Source organism: Scyliorhinus canicula, chromosome 4 (assembly GCF_902713615.1).
Source record: "Scyliorhinus canicula chromosome 4, sScyCan1.1, whole genome shotgun sequence".
Classification (NCBI taxonomy): Eukaryota; Metazoa; Chordata; class Chondrichthyes; order Carcharhiniformes; family Scyliorhinidae; genus Scyliorhinus; species Scyliorhinus canicula.
The window spans coordinates 123,835,837-123,854,696 of record NC_052149.1 but is presented as its reverse complement, the minus strand read 5'-3'; the positions used below and the strand labels follow the sequence as shown (position 1 = coordinate 123,854,696).

General features: G+C 49.4%; 1 protein-coding gene across 1 annotated transcript in view; it reads right to left on the bottom strand.

Annotated features, from left to right (window-relative positions):
- Positions 1–18,860, bottom strand: part of LOC119964239 (syntaxin-6-like) — a 75,511-nt gene that overhangs the window by 28,671 nt on the left and 27,980 nt on the right. Inside the window, 3 exon segments of the mRNA XM_038793521.1 lie at positions 6,957–7,051; positions 16,633–16,739; positions 18,306–18,428. Of these exon segments, the coding sequence (XP_038649449.1) occupies positions 6,957–7,051; positions 16,633–16,739; positions 18,306–18,428 (325 nt within the window).

Here is an 18,860-nt window from a genome sequence, read left to right as displayed (position 1 = left end):
AAATTCTCCATCCTCGCTTGGCAGCGGACTCACAACGGAGAGTCCAGCACCATATCTATGCAATTGGCTTTGTTTAAGTTTGAGATTCTTGTTTTGGACTCGAGTATGTCGCTCTAAAGCTTAATATGGACGGCAATTAATTCAATTGTAGTATGATCACTTTTTCCTCAGATGGCAAATCAACCCTGCCTCATCACAAAATATTACACCTAAAGCAGCTTTATGCCTAGTTGTTCCAGGAAACTGTCGCAAAAGCATTCTGCAAATTCATCTTCCAGACTATCTTCTACTAACTTGATTTGTCCAGTCCATATGAAGATTAAAATCTCTTGTGATTATTACATTGCCTTTGTTTCAATCTCCAATTATTTCTTGTATAATGTTCTGCCCACAGTATGGACACAATGGGCCGAGCAATCTCTTTGTGTGGTAACATTTATATGATGTTCTATGTTTGGAGGCCTATAAACTACTCTCACCAGAGATCTGTAACCCTTATTTTCCTAATCTCAACAATACATTCTACTTGCTGATCTTCTGATACTTTCTTATTACTGTCCTTATGTTATCATTAACTGTCGGGTTACTCCTCCTCCTATCCCATTCTATCTTATTGAAATAGCTAAACTGGAGTGATTACATTTTTAAAATTCACTCAAGGGTTGTGGGCATCATTGGCCAGGCCAGCATTTATTGTCCTCCTTAGTTGCCCTTCAGAAGGTGTTAGTGAGCTGCCTTCTTGAACTGCTGCAGTCCCTGAGGTGTCGGTCGGGAGTTCAAGGGTTTTGACACAGTGACAGTGACGAACAGCATTATATTTCGAAGTCAGATTGGTGAGTGACTTGGAGGGGAACTTCCAGGAGGTGGTGTTCCCAATTATCTGCTGTTCTTGACCTTCTAGATGCTAGCGGTCATGGGTTTGTAAGGTGCTTCCCAATGCTGGTCACTGTCTCCACAATGGCAATCAATATCATAACTTGAGTTGCTAGTTCCTCTATCTTTAACTGAATGCATTTGTAATCAGAGCATTTAATTTTATTTTATAACCGCCATTCTATGCACGGGCCACATCTGCTGACAGGATTCTCCGTCCTGTCGCACCTGTTTTCTGGTCTTCTTTACTGCCTCAAATTTACTCTTTACATTTCTAAATCATCCTTCACCTCACTGCTCCCAAACCACCCCAAGCCTATCCACAATCAAGTTGTACAATTTTCCAGGATGCTAGTTAGTATTAGGCTTGTTTTAAATGGAGCCCGTTCCTTTTTCTCCCATATGATATCAACAAATTAAAACCCTGGGCTGGATTCTCCAATTTGGAGACGATGTCCCACGCTGCGTGGGGACGGTGAAAACTGGTGTAAAGTGTCCACCGATTCCCCGTTTTGCTGGGGGCTAGCAGGAAGCCAGTGTAGAGCACCCAGCTCTAGCTGCAGAAACAGCCTGGAGAATTGCCGGGTCCGTGGCCACGCATGCGCATGGCGGCGGCCTGCAGTGGCCTGCCCGCGAAATAGTCCCCCCCTTGGGCCGGCACACACACCCCGGACCGCCCCACCACAGTGCCCCCAGCCCCGAATAATGTTCCCCCCCCCCCCCCGCCCCTCCGCATGCGGATCGGCCCTCCCCCGGCTGTGACGGTGCTGGACTGAGTCCCCAGCCGCCAAACCCCGAGTTCCCGACGGGTGAGACCATGCGAGATCCACGCTGTCGGGAACCCGGCTGGTCGGGGGCGGAGCATCAGGGGGCGGGCCTGAGGCAATGGCCAGAGGCCGTGGATACGTGGCAAGTACATCGCTTTGCAGGGACGGAGCATCACGGAATCGCCGCCCATCGATTCTGTCGGGAATTTGGGTTCTCCGGCCCGTCGCCAAACACGATATCGGCATCGCCGACCGGAGAATCCAGCCCCCTGTCTTTCCACAACTTTCAGCCACGTGTTTGCTTCTCTAATCCGCTTATTCCTATTTGTGTGGGGCTCAGGTGTTAATCTTATTTATTTTTTAAAACATATTCATTTTCCAAACATATTCAAACGTACAAAAACATGAATTTAAAAAGAATTATCAACACCCACACAGTTCACAGTTTGTGCAAATTTTTCCCCCTTTCACCCCCTTCTCCCCGACAAACAATTCCTCAAACACGGTCATGAACAGCCCCCGCCGTGTTCCAAAGCCCTCCGCTAATCCCCTCAATTTGAACTTGATCATTTCCAGTCGGAGAATGTCGTACAGGTCCCCCAGCCAGGCCGCCACCCCCGGCGGCGTTGCCAATCACCAGTACAACAATATCCTTCGGCAGGCAATAAGGGAGGCGAAGGCCAAAACATCAGCTCTCCTCCACTCCATCAGCCCACGCATTTCCGATGCCCCAAAAATTGCCACCATTGGGTCCGGCCTGACCTCTACCCCCACTACGACCCGAATACCGACTCCAGGTATCTCTCCAATTTCTCGCAGCCCTAGAACATATGCGTGTGATTTGCTGGTCCTCGCGCACACTTCTCATATGAATCTGCCACTCCCGAGAAGAACCCATCATCCTCACCCGAGTCATATGCACCCTATGCACCACTTTAAATTGGATGAAACTCACCCTCGCACACAAGGAGGTTGAGATCGAAGTTACCCTGCGCATCGCCTCACTCCACTCTCCCCATCCTATCTCCCCCCAACCCCCCCCCCCCCCTCCCCCCCCAGCTCCACATCCCATTTATTCTTAATCCTGACCACCTGCGCTCCCCCGTATATATAACCAATCCTCGCCTCCCCTTTTACATCCAGGAGCAGCAACCGCTCCAACAGGGAATTCTCCGTCAGCTTGGGAAACCCTCTCCATTCCTTCCACTCAAAGTCCCTCATATACCTGAACTCGCTTCCATTCGGCAGCTCCACCCTCTCTAGCAGCTCCTTCAGACCTGAAAACCTCTCCTCCAGATGCAGATCCCTCGCCCTCACCAGCCCTACCTCCCTCCACTTCCTATCCATGCCATCTGTCTCCCTCGGCTTAAACTCATGGTTCCCACACAACCATGTCAGCACCGATATCCTCTACATCCTAAAGTGTCGCCTCAGCTGGTTCCACACCCTGATCGTGGACTGTATCACTGGGCTTACTGTGTACCTCCTCTGTGCTAGTGGAAGTGACTCCGTCGCTATGGCCCTCAGTCTGGACCCTCTACAGGACTTCTTCTCCGTCCAAACCCACTCTACCCATCTCCTTCCCACCACTGCCTCACCTTCTCCGCATTGCCCGCCCAGTAGTAATGCAACAGGTTTGGTTGCGCCAATCCCCCTTTCTGCCTCTGCATTTGTAGCAGGGGCCTCTTCACCCTAGGTACCTTCCCCGCCCATATAAACTCTGAAATCGCTGCATCCAGTTTCCAGAAGAAGGCCTTCAGGATGAAGATCGGGAGGGTCTGGAATAAAAACAGGAACCTCAGCAGGACGTTCATTTTAACCACCTGGATCCTCCCCACCAATGTCAGTTGTAACGTTACCCATCTCCTAAAATACCCCCTAACCTCCTCCACCAACGTTGTCAGGTTCCACTTGTGTATGGCCGACCACTCCCCTGTCACCTGGACACCCATGTACCTGAACCTGTCCTTGGCAACCCTAAATGGCAACACCCTCCCAGATTGGATCCCAGACCTGCCACATTCACCGGAAACACCTCACTCTTTCCAACATTCAACATACTCGAGAAGGCCCCAAATCTCTCCAGTATGTCCATAATCCTCCCCATACTATCCAATGGATCCGACACAAACAGCAGCAGGTCGTCTGCGTATAGAGACACCCTGCATTCCCTACTCACCCGTGCAATCCCTGGGCAACTTTAAACTCCATCTCATCTCATTTGTCTGTACACTCACCACCGAGGCCACGTACAACAGATGCACCCATGGCAGAAACTTCGGGCTAAACCCGAACCCCCCTCAGAATCTCACACAGGTACCACCACTCCACCTGGTCGAAAGCCTTCTCCGCATCCATAGAAACCACTACCTCTGGTACCCGCCCCATCGACAGAGTCATGAGCATGTTTAATAGCCTCCTGATGTTACTGGAAAGCTGCCTTCCCTTTACGAAACCCGTTTGGTCCTCTGCGATCATCCCCGGAATGCATCCTTCCATCCTCCCCGCCACTAACATTCATTGGCCAATACTTTCACATCCATGTTAGCAGTGAAATGGGCCTAGGTGACCCATACTCCAACAGGTCGTTCCCCTTCTTCGGAATTAGCGGCATCGAGACCTGGATCTGTGTCTCTGGTATGTCCCCCTTCTCCAGCGCCTCGCTAAACATCCCCACTAAATGTGGCGCCAACTCTGTCGCAAACTTCTTATAGAATTCCGCCGTGTAGCCGTCTGGCCCCGGAGTGTTAAAGTTGCAAAATTGTGAAGGGCAAATTGGTTGAGGTGGATTGGGAAAGTGCATTATCGTCTAACAGAGGCGACAGAAGAGGATTCTGGGAGAAGTCAACTCAGTCACCTCGACTGTACTTTGGGCAGCCGAAGAGTCAAAGAGCGGTTAAGCCTGAAATACTACATTAGTGTTTCCATCCCTCCCTCCTCCTCTAACCAAAAAAAAAGCACTGTGAGGAGGACAAGCAAGGATAAAGAAGGATATCACGGTCAGCAGATTGATTCTGGGAGAAGTCAACTCAATCACCTCGACCAGCAGGTAGGTGATTGGCAAGTAGTTTTTCCTTTCATTTTTCTCTTGCATTTTAAGGTTTAGTACACAAAATTATTTATTGTGCAGGTACTGCAATGTGCAGAACATGTTGATGAGGGCCGGCTCCACCACCGTGCCTTATTTTATTTGTGCTCCCCCCCACCCCCGCCGCCATCATCTCTCCCTCCCTCCTTGCCACATTCTTCAGGAGGGAAAGGCCTAGGACCAACAAACTTTCTGACGTCATTTCTTTAATTCCTGGGAACAACATGAGAGTTAAGCAAGTGCCTTACGATGAAGGATGTTGCTGTATGTGGCGGACCGGGGGGGGATGCAGGAGGTGATGAGGATTCTTAGTGAATTCGGGAGTTTCTCTGGGTATAAGTTGAACCTGGGCAAGAGTGAGTTGTTTGTGGTGCATCCGGGGATCAAGAGGAGGGGATTGGTCGGCTCCCACTGAAGCAGGCAGGGAAGAGCTTCAGGTACCTAGGGGTCCAGGTGGCTGGGAGTTGGGGGGCCCTGCACAAGCTCAACCTCACAAGGTTGGTGGAGCAGATGGAGGAGGAGTTTAAGAGGTGGGATATGTTACCGCTGTCACTGGCGGGGAGGGTGCAGTCCGTTAAGATGACGGTGCTCCCGAGGTTTTTGTTCCTGTTCCAGTGCCTCCCTATCCTTATCCCGAAGGCCTTTTTTTTGAGGGTCAACAGGAGTATTACGGGATTTGTGTGGGCGCATGGGACTCCGAGGGTGAGAAGGGTGTTCCTGGAACGGGGCAGGGATAGGGGGGGGGCTGGCGTTGCCCAACCTCTGTGGGTACTATTGGGCTGCCAACGCAGCGATGGTGCGTAAGTGGGTAATGGACGGGGAAGGGGCAGCATGGAAGAGGATGGAGGTGGCGTCCTGTGTGGGCACGAGCCTGGAGGCGCTGGTAATGGCGCCGTTGCCGCTCCCTCCAACGAGGTATACCACGAGCCCGGTAGTGGCGGCTACCCTCAAAATTTGCGGGCAATGGAGACGACATAGGGGAGAAGTGGGGGGCTCGATGGAGGCCCCGATACGGGGGAACCATCGGTTTGTCTCAGGGAGCATTGATGGCGGATTTCTGGGCTGGCACAGGGCAGGGGTTAGGAGGTTGAGGGACCTGTTTGTGGAGGGGAGGTTCGCGAGTTTGGGAGAGTTAGAGGGGAAGTTTGGGCTCCCCCCGGGGAACATGTTTAGGTACATGCAGGTGAGGGCGTTTGCCAGGCAGCAGGTGGAGGGGTTCCCCTTGCTGCCCCCACGAGGGGTGCGGGATCGGTTGCTCTCAGGGGTGTGGGTTGGAGGAGGGAGGATTTCGGACATATACCGGGTAATGCAGGAGGTAGACGAGGCCTCGGTGGAGGAACTGAAGGGTAAATGGGAAGAGGAGCTGGGTGAGGAGATTGAGGAGGGGACGTGGGCGGATGCCCTGGAGAGAGTGAATTCCTCCTCTTCCTGTGCGAGTCTTAGCCTCATACAGTTCAAGGTGCTGCATAGGGCCCACATGACTGGGACGAGGATGAGTAGGTTTTTCGGGGGCGAAGACAGGTGTGCTAGGTGCTCGGGGAGCCCAGCGAACACGCCCATATGTTTTGGGCGTGCCCAGCGCTGGGGGAGTTTTGGAAGGGGGTAGCAAGGACGGTGTCGAGGGTGGTGGGATCCAGGGTCAAGCCAGGCTGGGGACTCGCAATTTTTGGGGTTGCAGTGGAGCCGGGAGTGCAGGAGGCGAAAGAGGCCGGTGTTCTGGCCTTTGCGTCCCTAGTAGCCCGGCGGAGGATCTTGCTCCAATGGAAGGATGCGAGGTCCCCAAGCGTGGAGACCTGGATCTCTGATATGGCGGGGTTCATTAAATTGGAGAAGGTGAAATTTGCCCTGAGGGGATCAGTACAAGGATTCTTTAGGCGGTGGCAGCCTTTCCTGGACTTCCTGGCGGAACGGTAGGGAAATAGGCCGGCAGCAGCAGCAACCCGGGGGGGAGGGAGGGAGGGGGGGTTTGGATCGGTGGGAGGGGGAACTGTGTACATGGGTTTGTGGGATGTGGCAGGTGTTATCTCTTTCCCTTTTGTTGTTTGGGTGTTCTTTTGTTTTTTTCTTTTGTTTGTAGTTGCTTTTGAAGTTGGGTGGGTATTGTTCTTGGGGTGTTACCACGGTTGTTTTGTTAATAGAGTTGAGATGTTTATATTTTGTAAAAATTTCAATAAAAATTATTATTTTTTTAAAAACTTACGATGAAGGCTCAGTCATCTCCAACTTACCACTGGTCATGTGAGATACCGTGGCCAGCTTCTTCATTACATTATCCAGCCGTGACTGGGCACTATCCAACTCGTAGGAGAACTCATCAAGCATACTGTGGGAGAACAGAAGATACACAAGCTGAAACACAAAACTGAGGAGCAGGCTCCAATTTCACCCTTCATACGCGCTGCATTATTTAGAGAACTTGCTCTCGGCTCCAATTTGTATTTAATTTTTCTTCTTTCACTCAGATAAGAAACCTAGTTACTATGCTTCTCCTAGGGCCACTTTACAATAAAGTAAGACCTCCCTTCCAAAACTCTCACACATACTCAGAAATAGGGCGCAATTTAACTGAAAAGTTTCTAAGGACGCGATTCCCGGAAAGTTGTAGCGAGCGGGAAATGCCGCGAGCTTCCCGGCGCCTGGCCCAGCAAGGCCGGCAACGCTATTCAACGTTAATTGGCCCACTTAACGAGGCAGCACGGGCTCCTCGCCGCAAACGAAGGCTCGCCAGCTGACTCCGTGGCACCGCGCTCGCCCAGCAGCCCCTGCTAACGAGGTCGAGCAACACTTTTAAAAAAATTTACAGTACCTAATTCCTTTTTTCAATTAAGAGGCAATTTAGCCTGGCCAATTCACCTACCCTGCACATCTTTGGGTTGTGAGGGTGAGATCCACGCAGACAGGGGGATAATTTGCAAGCTCCACAAGGACAGTGACCTGGGGCCGGGATCAATCCCAGGTCCTCGCCGCTTGTGAAGCAGCACTTGCTCAGCCACCTCTCAACAATGGCGCCCAGGAGACCAGTCCCAAGATTCGGGGATGCAGATCTAGGGAGGCTGCCAGATGCAGTGGGGGCCAGGAGGGATGTCCTCTTCCCCCGAGGGTCCCGGAGGGTCAGCCAGTACTACCTGGGACAAAGTGGCGGCGGCTATGCGCGCTGGGAGTGTGACCAGGAGGACTGGCGTGCAGTACAGGAAAAAGGTCAATGACGTACACCGGGCAGCACAAGTGAGTAGACACAGGAACTCCCATACAAGACAGCAGTCAGAGGTCTGTTAGATCCCAAGACCCAGCTGGGTCCCAGCCTGATGCTGAGCCTATGGAACATGCTATCCCGGAGACGTTAGGGAGTGGCCGGGACATTCAGAGGGAAATGTCAGTGACACTCCAACAGATTCATAGCTGCTTGGCAGAGTCCCAGAGGCCACGGGCGAATGGGGATGTCACCAGCAGTGCATGACCAGCACTGCTAGGGTGGCAACAGTAGTGGAGAGCCTGGTGCACGATATCGGCACCATTAGTAAATGTGTCCAAGGTATTGCGCAGTCATGGCTGAGGGTCTTGGCAGAATATCTGACTCACTGGGGGATGTGACCAACAACCAGACTGACCTTGATGAGGTTCTGCGGGACATGTACTAACTCAGATGGGAATGGCCGAGGCGCTGCGGAGCTTATCCCAGTCACAGGTGGGCATTGTCAAATTGTTGCAGAGCATGTCCCAATCACTGAGGACCATTGCCGAGGGCGTCAACACAATGGTGCAGGGCTGGCAGAGGCTTGCACCAGCTGTCCCCCCCGTCCCAAGGTGAACCCCAGGGCCCTATGGGCACCAAGCGGGAGAAGGGGGTATTGGGTGCCAACAGGGACCCATCCTTTGGAGTGGTGACGGTGGTCACCAGCTCCTCGAATTCCACTCCTTTGATGAGGCCGCATCATCCGGGACAGGGCGGCACGGCTGTGCATGTGCAGCCGACAAGTGAGTTGGGGCCCTCCGGCCCAAGAGGACCACCACCAGGGGCATCGAAGGACATGGTAAGCAGCTGGCTGCCCCCATCCTGGGACACACCTGGATATGATGGTAGAGCTAGGAAGGCAAAGCACACTGATTATCACTGAGGGCACCTGGAGGAAGGTTGGGGTGCAGAAGGGGGTGAGCGGGGGGGTCACTATCAGGAGCGTGGGGAATTGTTACACTTAATAAACACCATCGTGCACAAATGGTATGATGCCTCTTGTCACATTCTTCCGCAATGCTGACCGACCTCTGAACACTTGGCCCATCTCTCCAGGCATCTCCCCCTCCCCGTGGCACTCACCCACCCTCCAGCCGTGGACATGTCCCCAAGCTGTGTCCCATCCCCTGGGGTTTCGGATGTTGGCTGCTGGGTGTGTGGTGTTGCGTCCCGCAGTGTTCAAGCACAGTGCCCAAGCATCAAGGTGTGATTGGGATAATAGACAATGAGCTGCACATGCTACATGGCCCGCCCACCCAAGGGAATCCACTTGGGTTGTGTGAAGTTCTCACTTAACCACGATTGCCAATTCCCTATTAGCAGTAGCTTTCAGCCGCATGGCCAGAGGCCTCAGCAGTCTGTGTGGATTATGGGTGGTCGATGGGGCAGAGGGGTAGGGACAAGGGTTGCCCTCTGAATGGGTACACACGATCCAGGGATTGGCATGCTGGTGCTGTGCGCAGTTGCCCCCCCAATCCCTCCCCATGGCCTACCCCTGTGGAGGGTCCCCCACCCCGCCAAGCACTGGAGTGACAAGCCCTGCACCTGTGGCCTATTTGCATGTGAGCAAAGATGGCTACTCACCACCTCGGCTCCCCACAGAAGGCCTTCCACCAGGTTCATGTTTCTCAAAAGGAATATTAAATCAGTGCCAGCATGACCACTTGCTGGGGAGGCCAATGAATGATGGGAAGCCATTGGATGAGGGGTGGCTCTCGTTAATTATATGCAAATAGTAAGTTGTGATAATTGTTTTCTTGCCACGCTATGGCGAGAGCCCGATTTTGCCGACGGAAGTGGGCCGTTTGCATCGCAAACTGTTTGGTGCCTGCCACGGTTCTCGTTTACGGCCTCTCCTGCTCTTCACGGCCTCGGTTTGCTTGAGCAAGAGTGCAACAAGGCCAAAGAATCACGCCCCAAGTCTCTGTCGGCCCCACTATTTCTAACTTTCCACCATTTTGGACCCTGTTCTACCTTTTGTTTCAAGGTCCAAAGTGGATGGCCTCACATTTGCCTACGCTGAGCAGAAATCCATTTTTCTATGGTTGTGTCCATACACTTAATCTATTAATATCACTTCCCTCTGCACTGCTCACAATACTGCCTATTTGGGTCATCACTAAATCAGAGATGCAACTTTCTTCCCATCATCTAGTTGTTAATACATACAGTGAATAGTTCAGATCACAACATAATCCTTGCAGGACACTACTCGTCACATCTGCCAATTACAGTTCCTGCCCATTATTGCTCCTCCCTATCTTGCTTCCTTGCAATTTCCTAACCAGGTCAATAATCTACCTTCAATTTTATGAGTTTAGCTAACAGAGGGACTTTATCAGATGCCTACCAGAAGTCCATATGCAAAACCATCCATGTGGAAAGGACGCTCCCTCTTGTGAGAGAATCTACAATTAGGGGCCATTGTTTAAAAATATGGGGTCGCCCATTTAAAACAGAGATGAGGAGAAACTTCTTCTCTGAGGGTCTTGAGTCTTTGGAACTCTCTTCCTCAAAAGGCAGTGGAAGCAGGGTCTTTGAATACTCTGAAGGCAGAGCGAGGCAGATTTGTGATAAGTAAAGGGGTGAAAGGTTAACGGGGACAGTTGGCAATGTGGGGTTGAGGTTACAATCAGATCAGCCATGATTTTACTGAATGGTGGTGCAGGCTCGAGCGGCTGAGTGGCCAACTCCTGTTCCTAATTTTATGTCCACATGTGCAGAAAATCCCTTAGTCACCTGTTCAAATCAAATTGTCAGGCGTAACTCATACTTTACAAATGCATGCTGGCTCTCTCTAATCATCTGAAAATGTTCACAGTGTTCAGTCACTCTATCCTTAATTACAGACCCTAATGCTTTCCCAACAACAGATATTGAGCTAACTGGTCTATATTTCCCTGGTTTCCATCTGTCGCCTTATTTAAATGCAATTTTCCAGGTTAAATGAACTATTCTTGAATCAAGAGATCGTTGGAAGATCATAGTTAGAGCCTCTGCAATGCTCTCACCTACTTCCTTTAAATACCTGACATGAAAACCATCTGTTCCTGGGGATGTCACTTTTAGTCCCATTATTTTTTGCATTACTGTTATTTTGTTTACGTTAACCGTGTTGAATCCCTGTCCCCAATTCAATACTAGTTTCCTTAGGATGTCTGCCAGGCGGACCTCTTCCTCTACTGTAAATACTGACACAAAGTAATTAATTATTCAGCGTATCCACCATTTCCTTATTTTCACCGATCACTCTATTTTTTCTGAATATCATTGTAAATGTTTTGAGAATTGATTTTAATAGCCCTCCTTGCAAGTTTATTTTCATTCTACTTTTTAGTATCTCTTATTAGCTGTTGTTATGGACAGGAGTGGGATTCATATAAACAGCACTAATTTATCCGTTCACTGTCCATCTGTAAACAGAAAGGCGCTTTGATTTATTGCCCCTTTATAAGCAGTGACATATTTCCCAACCCCTCGGTTTTGGTGCAATCCAATTTCTATTCATATTCCCACAGAAAACTTGAGGTAGGATGAACTCAAAGGATTAGTTGCTTTGTACACTCTCATATGTGGAAGGAGGGTCACAGTGTTTCTCCTTTGCATTCATACAGTGAAAGAGGGATAGAGAAAAGAAAGATTTACAGTGCAGGTACCACAGAGAAAATAAATATTGTTTAATATGGGTTCCAGAGTTCAGAATCAAAAACTAATGAAGTATTCCTTCATGGAGGTTAGTGGGCTGACAACCGAGGTTGATGGTGTTGACTTCACACAATGAGATAGGCATGCAGAGATGAATCAGTCTTGTAGACGATGACACAGAATTTCCAATAGATGAGGGCCATTGTTTCTGGGCAGAGCTCATTTTCGGTGAGTCTGCTTCGAGGTTGATAAACATCAGACTGAGTTACCAGTTCCACAAGACAATATTACTGGTTTCACAGCCGGGGTCTATATCACGATTCCCATCTCCTCACTCTAGCTTTAACAAATGGGGTGCATCCCTGGCCTCGGTCCCAGAGTTGGTCAAATATCTCAACCATTAAGAATTGAAAGGAAGGTTGCGGGGTCCTTTGTCCTAGCAGAAGAGTAGATTCTGGTTGGCCCACATGGGTTCTAAAATGCAGACGGTCTGTATAAAGCTCTCTTTGAATTTAATCTGTGCAGCCCAGTTAGTGTCTCTTCAGGGGTAACGAGATGCGCGTTTCTGCGATACTACCAGGTCATCCCTTTTGTTCGAGGGTCACAGACAAGCATAGTTTCAGCCATTTCAAAAAGGTCTTAGTCCAGGTTTTCTGAATTTTAGAAATAGCCACGAGGGTATCATCTATTGTATAAAATATACACAGGGTGAGGTCCCCTTGCTCAATTTTGTCATCTTCTGCTGCTCTTTCTATCTTTCCCATTCACTGCAACTTGTGCAATTGTTTGCATTTTTGTATGTTTTTTCTTTAATGTTGTCCCTTTCCCTGCTTGTCACCTTGGCTGCTGGTTTGACAAGTATAACTCTTGCCCTTTATGGGTAGGAATTGTTTTTTTTAAAGTATTTTTATTAAGGTTTTGCAGAATTTTTCATAATAAAACAGTAGTAACAATAATAACAAAACAAACTAGAGTGAATGTTAACATAGTGTAAAAAGAGAATATACAATAATTAAATAGACATTACCCCCCACGACCCAGTCTTCCCACACCATCCCAATGAAGCACTCACCCCACCCACGGATTGCTGCTGCTGCTAACATTTAAATATTCCAGAGAAAGTCGACGAACGGCTGCCACCTCCGAGAGAACCCTAGCGTAGACAATCTTAAGGCAAACTTTATTTTTTCGAGGCTGAGAAACCCAGCCATGTCACTAACCCAAGTCTCTACACTCGGGGGCTTCGAGTCCCTCCACATTAATAAAATCTGTCTCTGGGCTACTAGGGAGGCAAAGGCAAAGATGTCAGCCTCTTTCGCCCCCTGAACTCCCGGGCCTTCTGACACTCCAAAGATCGTTATCTTTGGACTCGGCACCACCCGTGTGTTAAGCATCTTGGACATTGCCCTCGCGAACCCTTGCCAGAACTCTCTAAGCTCCGTGCATGCCCAAAACATGTGGACATGGTTTGCAGGGCTGCCCTTGCATCTCATACAACTGTCCTCTACCCAAAAAAACTTGCTCATTCTCGCTGCCGTCATGTGTGCCCGGTAGACCACCTTAAATTGAATTAGACTGAGCCTGGCACATGGATGAGGAGGAATTAACCCTGCCCAGGACCTCTGCCCACAGACCCGCTTCCAACTCACCTAGCTCCTCCTCCCACTTGCCCATGAGCTCCTCCACCGGGGTTTCCTCCGCCTCCTGTAGTTCCTGGTAGATATCCAGCACCCTCCCCTCCCCCACCCAGGTGCCGAGACCACCCTGTCCTGTATCCTCAGTGGCGGCAGCGTCGGAAAGGCCACTACCTGTTTTTTCAGGAAGGCTCGTACTTGCAGATATTTAAAGGCGTTTCCTGGCTGCAGATTAAATTTGTCCTCTAGCTCCTTCAAACTGGGAAAGCTTCTGTCTATGAACAGATCTCCCATCCTTCCGATGCCTGCCCTCTGCCAGCTCTGGAACCCACTATCAATCCTACCCGGAACAAACCTGTGATTGTTGCATATCGGGGTCCAGACCGACGCTCCCTCCACCTTCTTGTACCTCCTCCACTGTCCCCAGATCCACAGTGTCGACACCACCACCGGACAAGTGGAGTAACAGGTCGGCGGGAACGGCAAAGGAGCTGTTATCAAAGCTCCCAGACTAGTACCTTTACATGACGCCGCCTCCAGCTGCTCCCACGCACTCCCCCCCCAATCAGCCACTTCCTAATCATAGCTATATTGGCCGCCCAGTAGTAATTGTGCAAGTTCGGCAGCGCCAACCCACACACCCCGCGACTGCACTCCAACAGCGATCTCCTTACTCGCGAGGTCTTATTCGCCCACACAAAGCCCGTAATGATCCTTCTCACCCGCTTAAAAAAGGCATTAGGGATGAAGATGGGGAGGCACTGAAAGACAAACAAAAATCTGGGGAGGACAGTCATTTTCACGGTCTGCACCCTCCCTGCCAGTGACAGCGGGAGCATGTCACACCTTTTAAAGTCCCCTTCCATTTGCTCCACCAACCGGGTCAGGATGAGCCTGTGCAGGGCATCCCATTTCCTGGCCACCTGTATACCCAGGTAACAAAAACTTTTCTCTACCATCCTGAGTGGCAGCTCTTTCAGTCTTTCCTCCTGCCCCTTGGCCTGGATCACAAATAACTCGCTCTTTCCCATGTTCAGTTTGTACCCTGAAAAACTATCAAAATCCCTCAGGATCCGCAGGACCTCCCCCATCCCCTCCACAGGGTCAGAAATGTACATGAGCAAATCATCTGCTTATAGCGAGACCTGATGTTCCACCCCCACCCCGAACCAGTCCCCCCCAGTTCCTCAAGGCTCTCAGCGCCATAGCTAGTGGTTCTACAGCTAGGGCAAGTAGTAACGGGGAGAGGGGACACCCTGCCTCGTTCCCTGATGAAGCTCGAAGTACCCTGACCTCAGCTGGTTTGTCCATACACTTGCTACAGGCGCCTGGTACAGCAATTTCACCCCGCCAGTAAAGCCGTCACCAAACTTGAACCTCCCCAGTGCTTCCCACAGGTACTCCCACTCCACCCGGTCAAAGGCTTTCTCTGCGTCCATCGCTGTTACCAGGTCCGCCTCCCCTCCCTCTAAGGGCATCATAATAATATTCAAAAGTCTCCGGACATTGGTATTGAGTTGCCTGCCTTTAACAAACCCAGTCTGGTCTTCCTCTATCACCCCTGGAACGCAGTCCTCAATTCTTGTGGCCAGAATGTTAGCTAGCAATTTGGCGTCCACGTTTAAAAGCAAAATCAGCCTGTATGACCCGCAATGTTGAAAATGAAAATCGCTTATTGTCACGAGTAGGCTTCAATGAAGTTACTGTGAAAAGCCACTAGTCGCCATATTCCGGCGCCTGACCGGGGAGGCTGGTACGGGAATCGAACCGTGCTGCTGGCCTGCTTGGTCTGCTTTAAAAGCCAGTGATTTAGCCGAGTGAGCTAAACCAGCCCCTGTTCCGGGTCCTTCTCTCGTTTAAGAATGAGTGAGATCAAGGCCTGTGACATTGTTGGGGGAAGGGTTCCTTTCTCTCTGACCTCATTGAAGGTCCTCATCAGGAGTGGGCTCAATATTTCCAAAAATTTCTTATGGAATTCTACCTGGTAACCGTCCGGCCCTATGGGTAGGAATTGTACGTGCATCAAGTTAAATTCGTTTTAAGCACCACCCATTGATCTTCTGTAATTTTCTGTCAGTCTCTGTCTCGCCTTACTGAAATCAGCCGTACCTAAATCTAGTATCTTACTAGCTTAGGAGGATATTAATTATATCTGACTCAATACAAAATTTAATGTATCCATCTACCGAGGGGTAGAATTAAGCACAAGAAATTCACAATTTTTCTGACATGTGCTTGTCTGTTTATTTCAATCTATACGAAAGCCAAAATCCCTCATTAAAACCCACTTTAATCTCGGCATTTATATAAGCTACCTCTTCACAGCAACCTCCATGTAATGAATGGTATTGGTAACTGCTGTAACTGTACCTTGCCTTTAATACATTGGCCCTTTAAGACTGGGCTTGGAACCCTGGGGGACTCCGCCTCTGGCTCCGCCCCCAGGAAACGGTATATAAGGTGATGCTCACTGGGCAGCATGCTGTGACCACATTTCTCAGCAGCTGTCCGGTTCTCTGGTAATTAAAGCCTTTGAATTACCAATCTGCTCTCCTGTGTCGTAATTGAGGGTATCTCAATCTCAGTGTTGAAAGTTTCCAGTCACCCGACCCCCGAGGGAGGGTTCTCGATTGCCACTACCCTTTTTGTGAAGAAATATTTCCTGTCTGTATGAATAGATTCACCCGCATCCTGCCTGTGTCACAGAAATCCTCATCTGTATCTCCCTCACCTCACATTTGATACTAATGCTCTCTTCGTTGGCCTTACAACTTATACCCTCGTAAAACTATAAACTTTTTCAAAGTTTCTTGTCGCCTGCATCCAATTTAAAATTTCCTCCCAAATGCACCGCATCCAGTGTTCCATATATTCCTCCTGTCCCCTCAGGCCTTCACTGGAGGCAGTAGTTAGAACCCATTTGGGCCTACTCCCTAGAAATGGTGCTCTGAGCCTCCATGCTTCCAAACAGAACCCACACAAAGCCTTTCAGTCACCCCTCTTCAGCTTTCACCACGTAGCTCACCATCACTTTCCTTATACAGTAACCGTACGGCACCTTGGGATGTCTCTCTATATTAAAGACACCTTCCAGAACCTCTATTGAAAAGCGCGCGTGTTGGCGAATGCAATGAATGAGAATAGGGTAAGATTGGGGTGTGCTGGTCAAATAGCCTGCCAACACTTGCTATTTAGAGTGCTGTATGATCAGTGGGCAGCTAAGAGTTGTGAAATTAAACTCCAACCCACATCGGTCAATCACTCAGTCCCTTCAGGCAAAAGGGGGAGAAAATTAGGTTCAAGGGAGGGACAATTTTCACTCCGGGCAAAACCCATTTCTTGAGGGAATAAGAGTGGAACATAAAGCAAGAGAACGGTTGAAACGAGACTCACACTGCTTGTTCGTCCAGCTCATTGCCAATCTTCTGCGTCATGTTCTTCAACACGCCAATACTGCCCGATACCAGCTCCAGCTGATCATCTTGCTGCTCTGTGATCAACTGTATGAGGACAGGAGACAGGGGTCATACCATAGAACTACAGAAAAGTAATGATGCAGAAGGAGGCCATTCAGCCCATCGTGTCTGCGCCAACTAAAAAAGGGAAAAAAGAAAGTAGCCGCTCATTTTAATCCCACTTTCCAGCAGCTGATCTGTAGCCTTGCAGGTCACGGCACTTCCAGATGCAGATCCAAGTACCTTTTAAATGAGTTGAGCATTTCAGCCTCAACCACCACCCTCTGGGTTTAAAAGGTTTTCCTCCTTTTCTCTCTAATCCTGCCAATTACCTTAAATCTATACCTCCTGATTATTAACCACTCAGCTAGGGGAAACAAGTCTTTCCTGACTACCCCTGTCTAGGTCCCTCATAATCTTGTACACCTCGATTATTTCACCCCTCAGTGCTAAGAAAATCAGCCCTACCCTAACCAATCTTTCCTAATAGTTGCAATTTTCAAGCCCTAGCAACATTCGGATAAATCTCCACTGCACTCTCTCCAGAGCAATTATGTCTAGAATCTCTACAGTGCAGAAGGAGGCCATTCAGCCCGTCGAGCCTGCATTGACCCTTCGAAAGAGCACCCTACCTCAGCCCACGGCCCGACCCTATCCCCGTAACCCATAACCTTACCTAACTAACCCTTTGGGCACGAAAGGGCAATTCATCATGGCCAATCCATCTCACCTCCACATATTTCGACTTGGGAGGAAACCAGAGTACCCGGAGGAAACCCACCCAAACACGGGAAGAATGTGCAAACTCCACACAGGCAGTTAATCGAGGCCGTAATTGAACCCGGGTCCCTGACACTGTGAGGCAGCAGCGCTAACCACTGTGTCACCATCCTTCCTGTAATGTGGTGACCAGAACTGTACATAAAACTCCAGCTGTGGCCTAACCAGTATTTTATCCTGTTCCATCATTACATTTGTATTCAATACTCCACCCAATAAATGAAAGTATTTCATATGCTTTCTTGACCACCTGTCCTGCCACCGTTAAGGACCCGTGGACATGCACTCCAAGGTCTCTCACATCCTCAGCCCCTCTCACTATCTTCCTGTTTATTGAGTATTCCCTTGCTTTGTTTGCTCTCCCCAAATGCATTACCTCACACTTTTCCCGATTAAGTCCTATTTGCCACTTCTCTGCCCATTCCACCAAACTATTGATATAACTGTGGGATCAACAGCTATCCTCTTCACTACCTACTTACACGGCCAATCTTTGTGTAAACTGTAAATTTCACAATTATGCCACCCATATTAAATCCAAATCATTAACAATTACAACAAACAGCAAGGGCCCCAACACTGAGCCCTATGGAACACCACTGGAAACCATTCGCAAAAACACCCATCGACCGTTACCCTTTGGTTCCTGTCAATGAGTCAATTCTGGGTCCAACCTGTCACCTTTCACTGTGCCCCATGAGATTTCACTTTTCTGACCAATCTGCCCTCCCAGTACCTGCACTGACCTCACCCAGGCTGCTGACTCCTCTATTCCTGTCTTCTGCCCAGCTCTCAGTTTGCAGACACACTGCTCATTCCCTGTCCAGGTACCTGCTGCTGGATGTGCTGGTCCTCGATGAATTGCGAATTCACTGCCTGCAGCTCTTGGTCCAGCCTGTTGTATTTGTCTGAAGTGGAGTTCAGTCCCTGGCTTCCCTTGGTGCTCAGCAGCGTCTGCACACAGACATCCAAAATCAAATTAAAATCATTCAATGGACAATATGGGCCTTGGATGTCACTGGCAAGAAGAAAAAAGCTTGTACTTATGAAACCACAGTTAACTCTCTCAAGGCATTCTACACGCTGTGAATCATGATCAGGTGAACTAATTTGCTGTCGATATTTTCCACGCAAATAGATCCTTCATTACAATGAGAAGAGCTTGCATTTATACAGTGCTGCTTGGCTTGGATTTTGTTTATTGTCACGTCTACTGAGGTACAGTGAAAAGTATTTTTCTGCGAGCAGCTCTGAGTACATGAAAAGAAAAGAAATTACACAATAGGGCAATACAAGCTTGCAACATTAGGATAGGCCAAAGTATTTTACAGCCAATGAAGTACTTCCGATAGTCATTGTGTCACATACGGCAAATTGGCAGCCAAC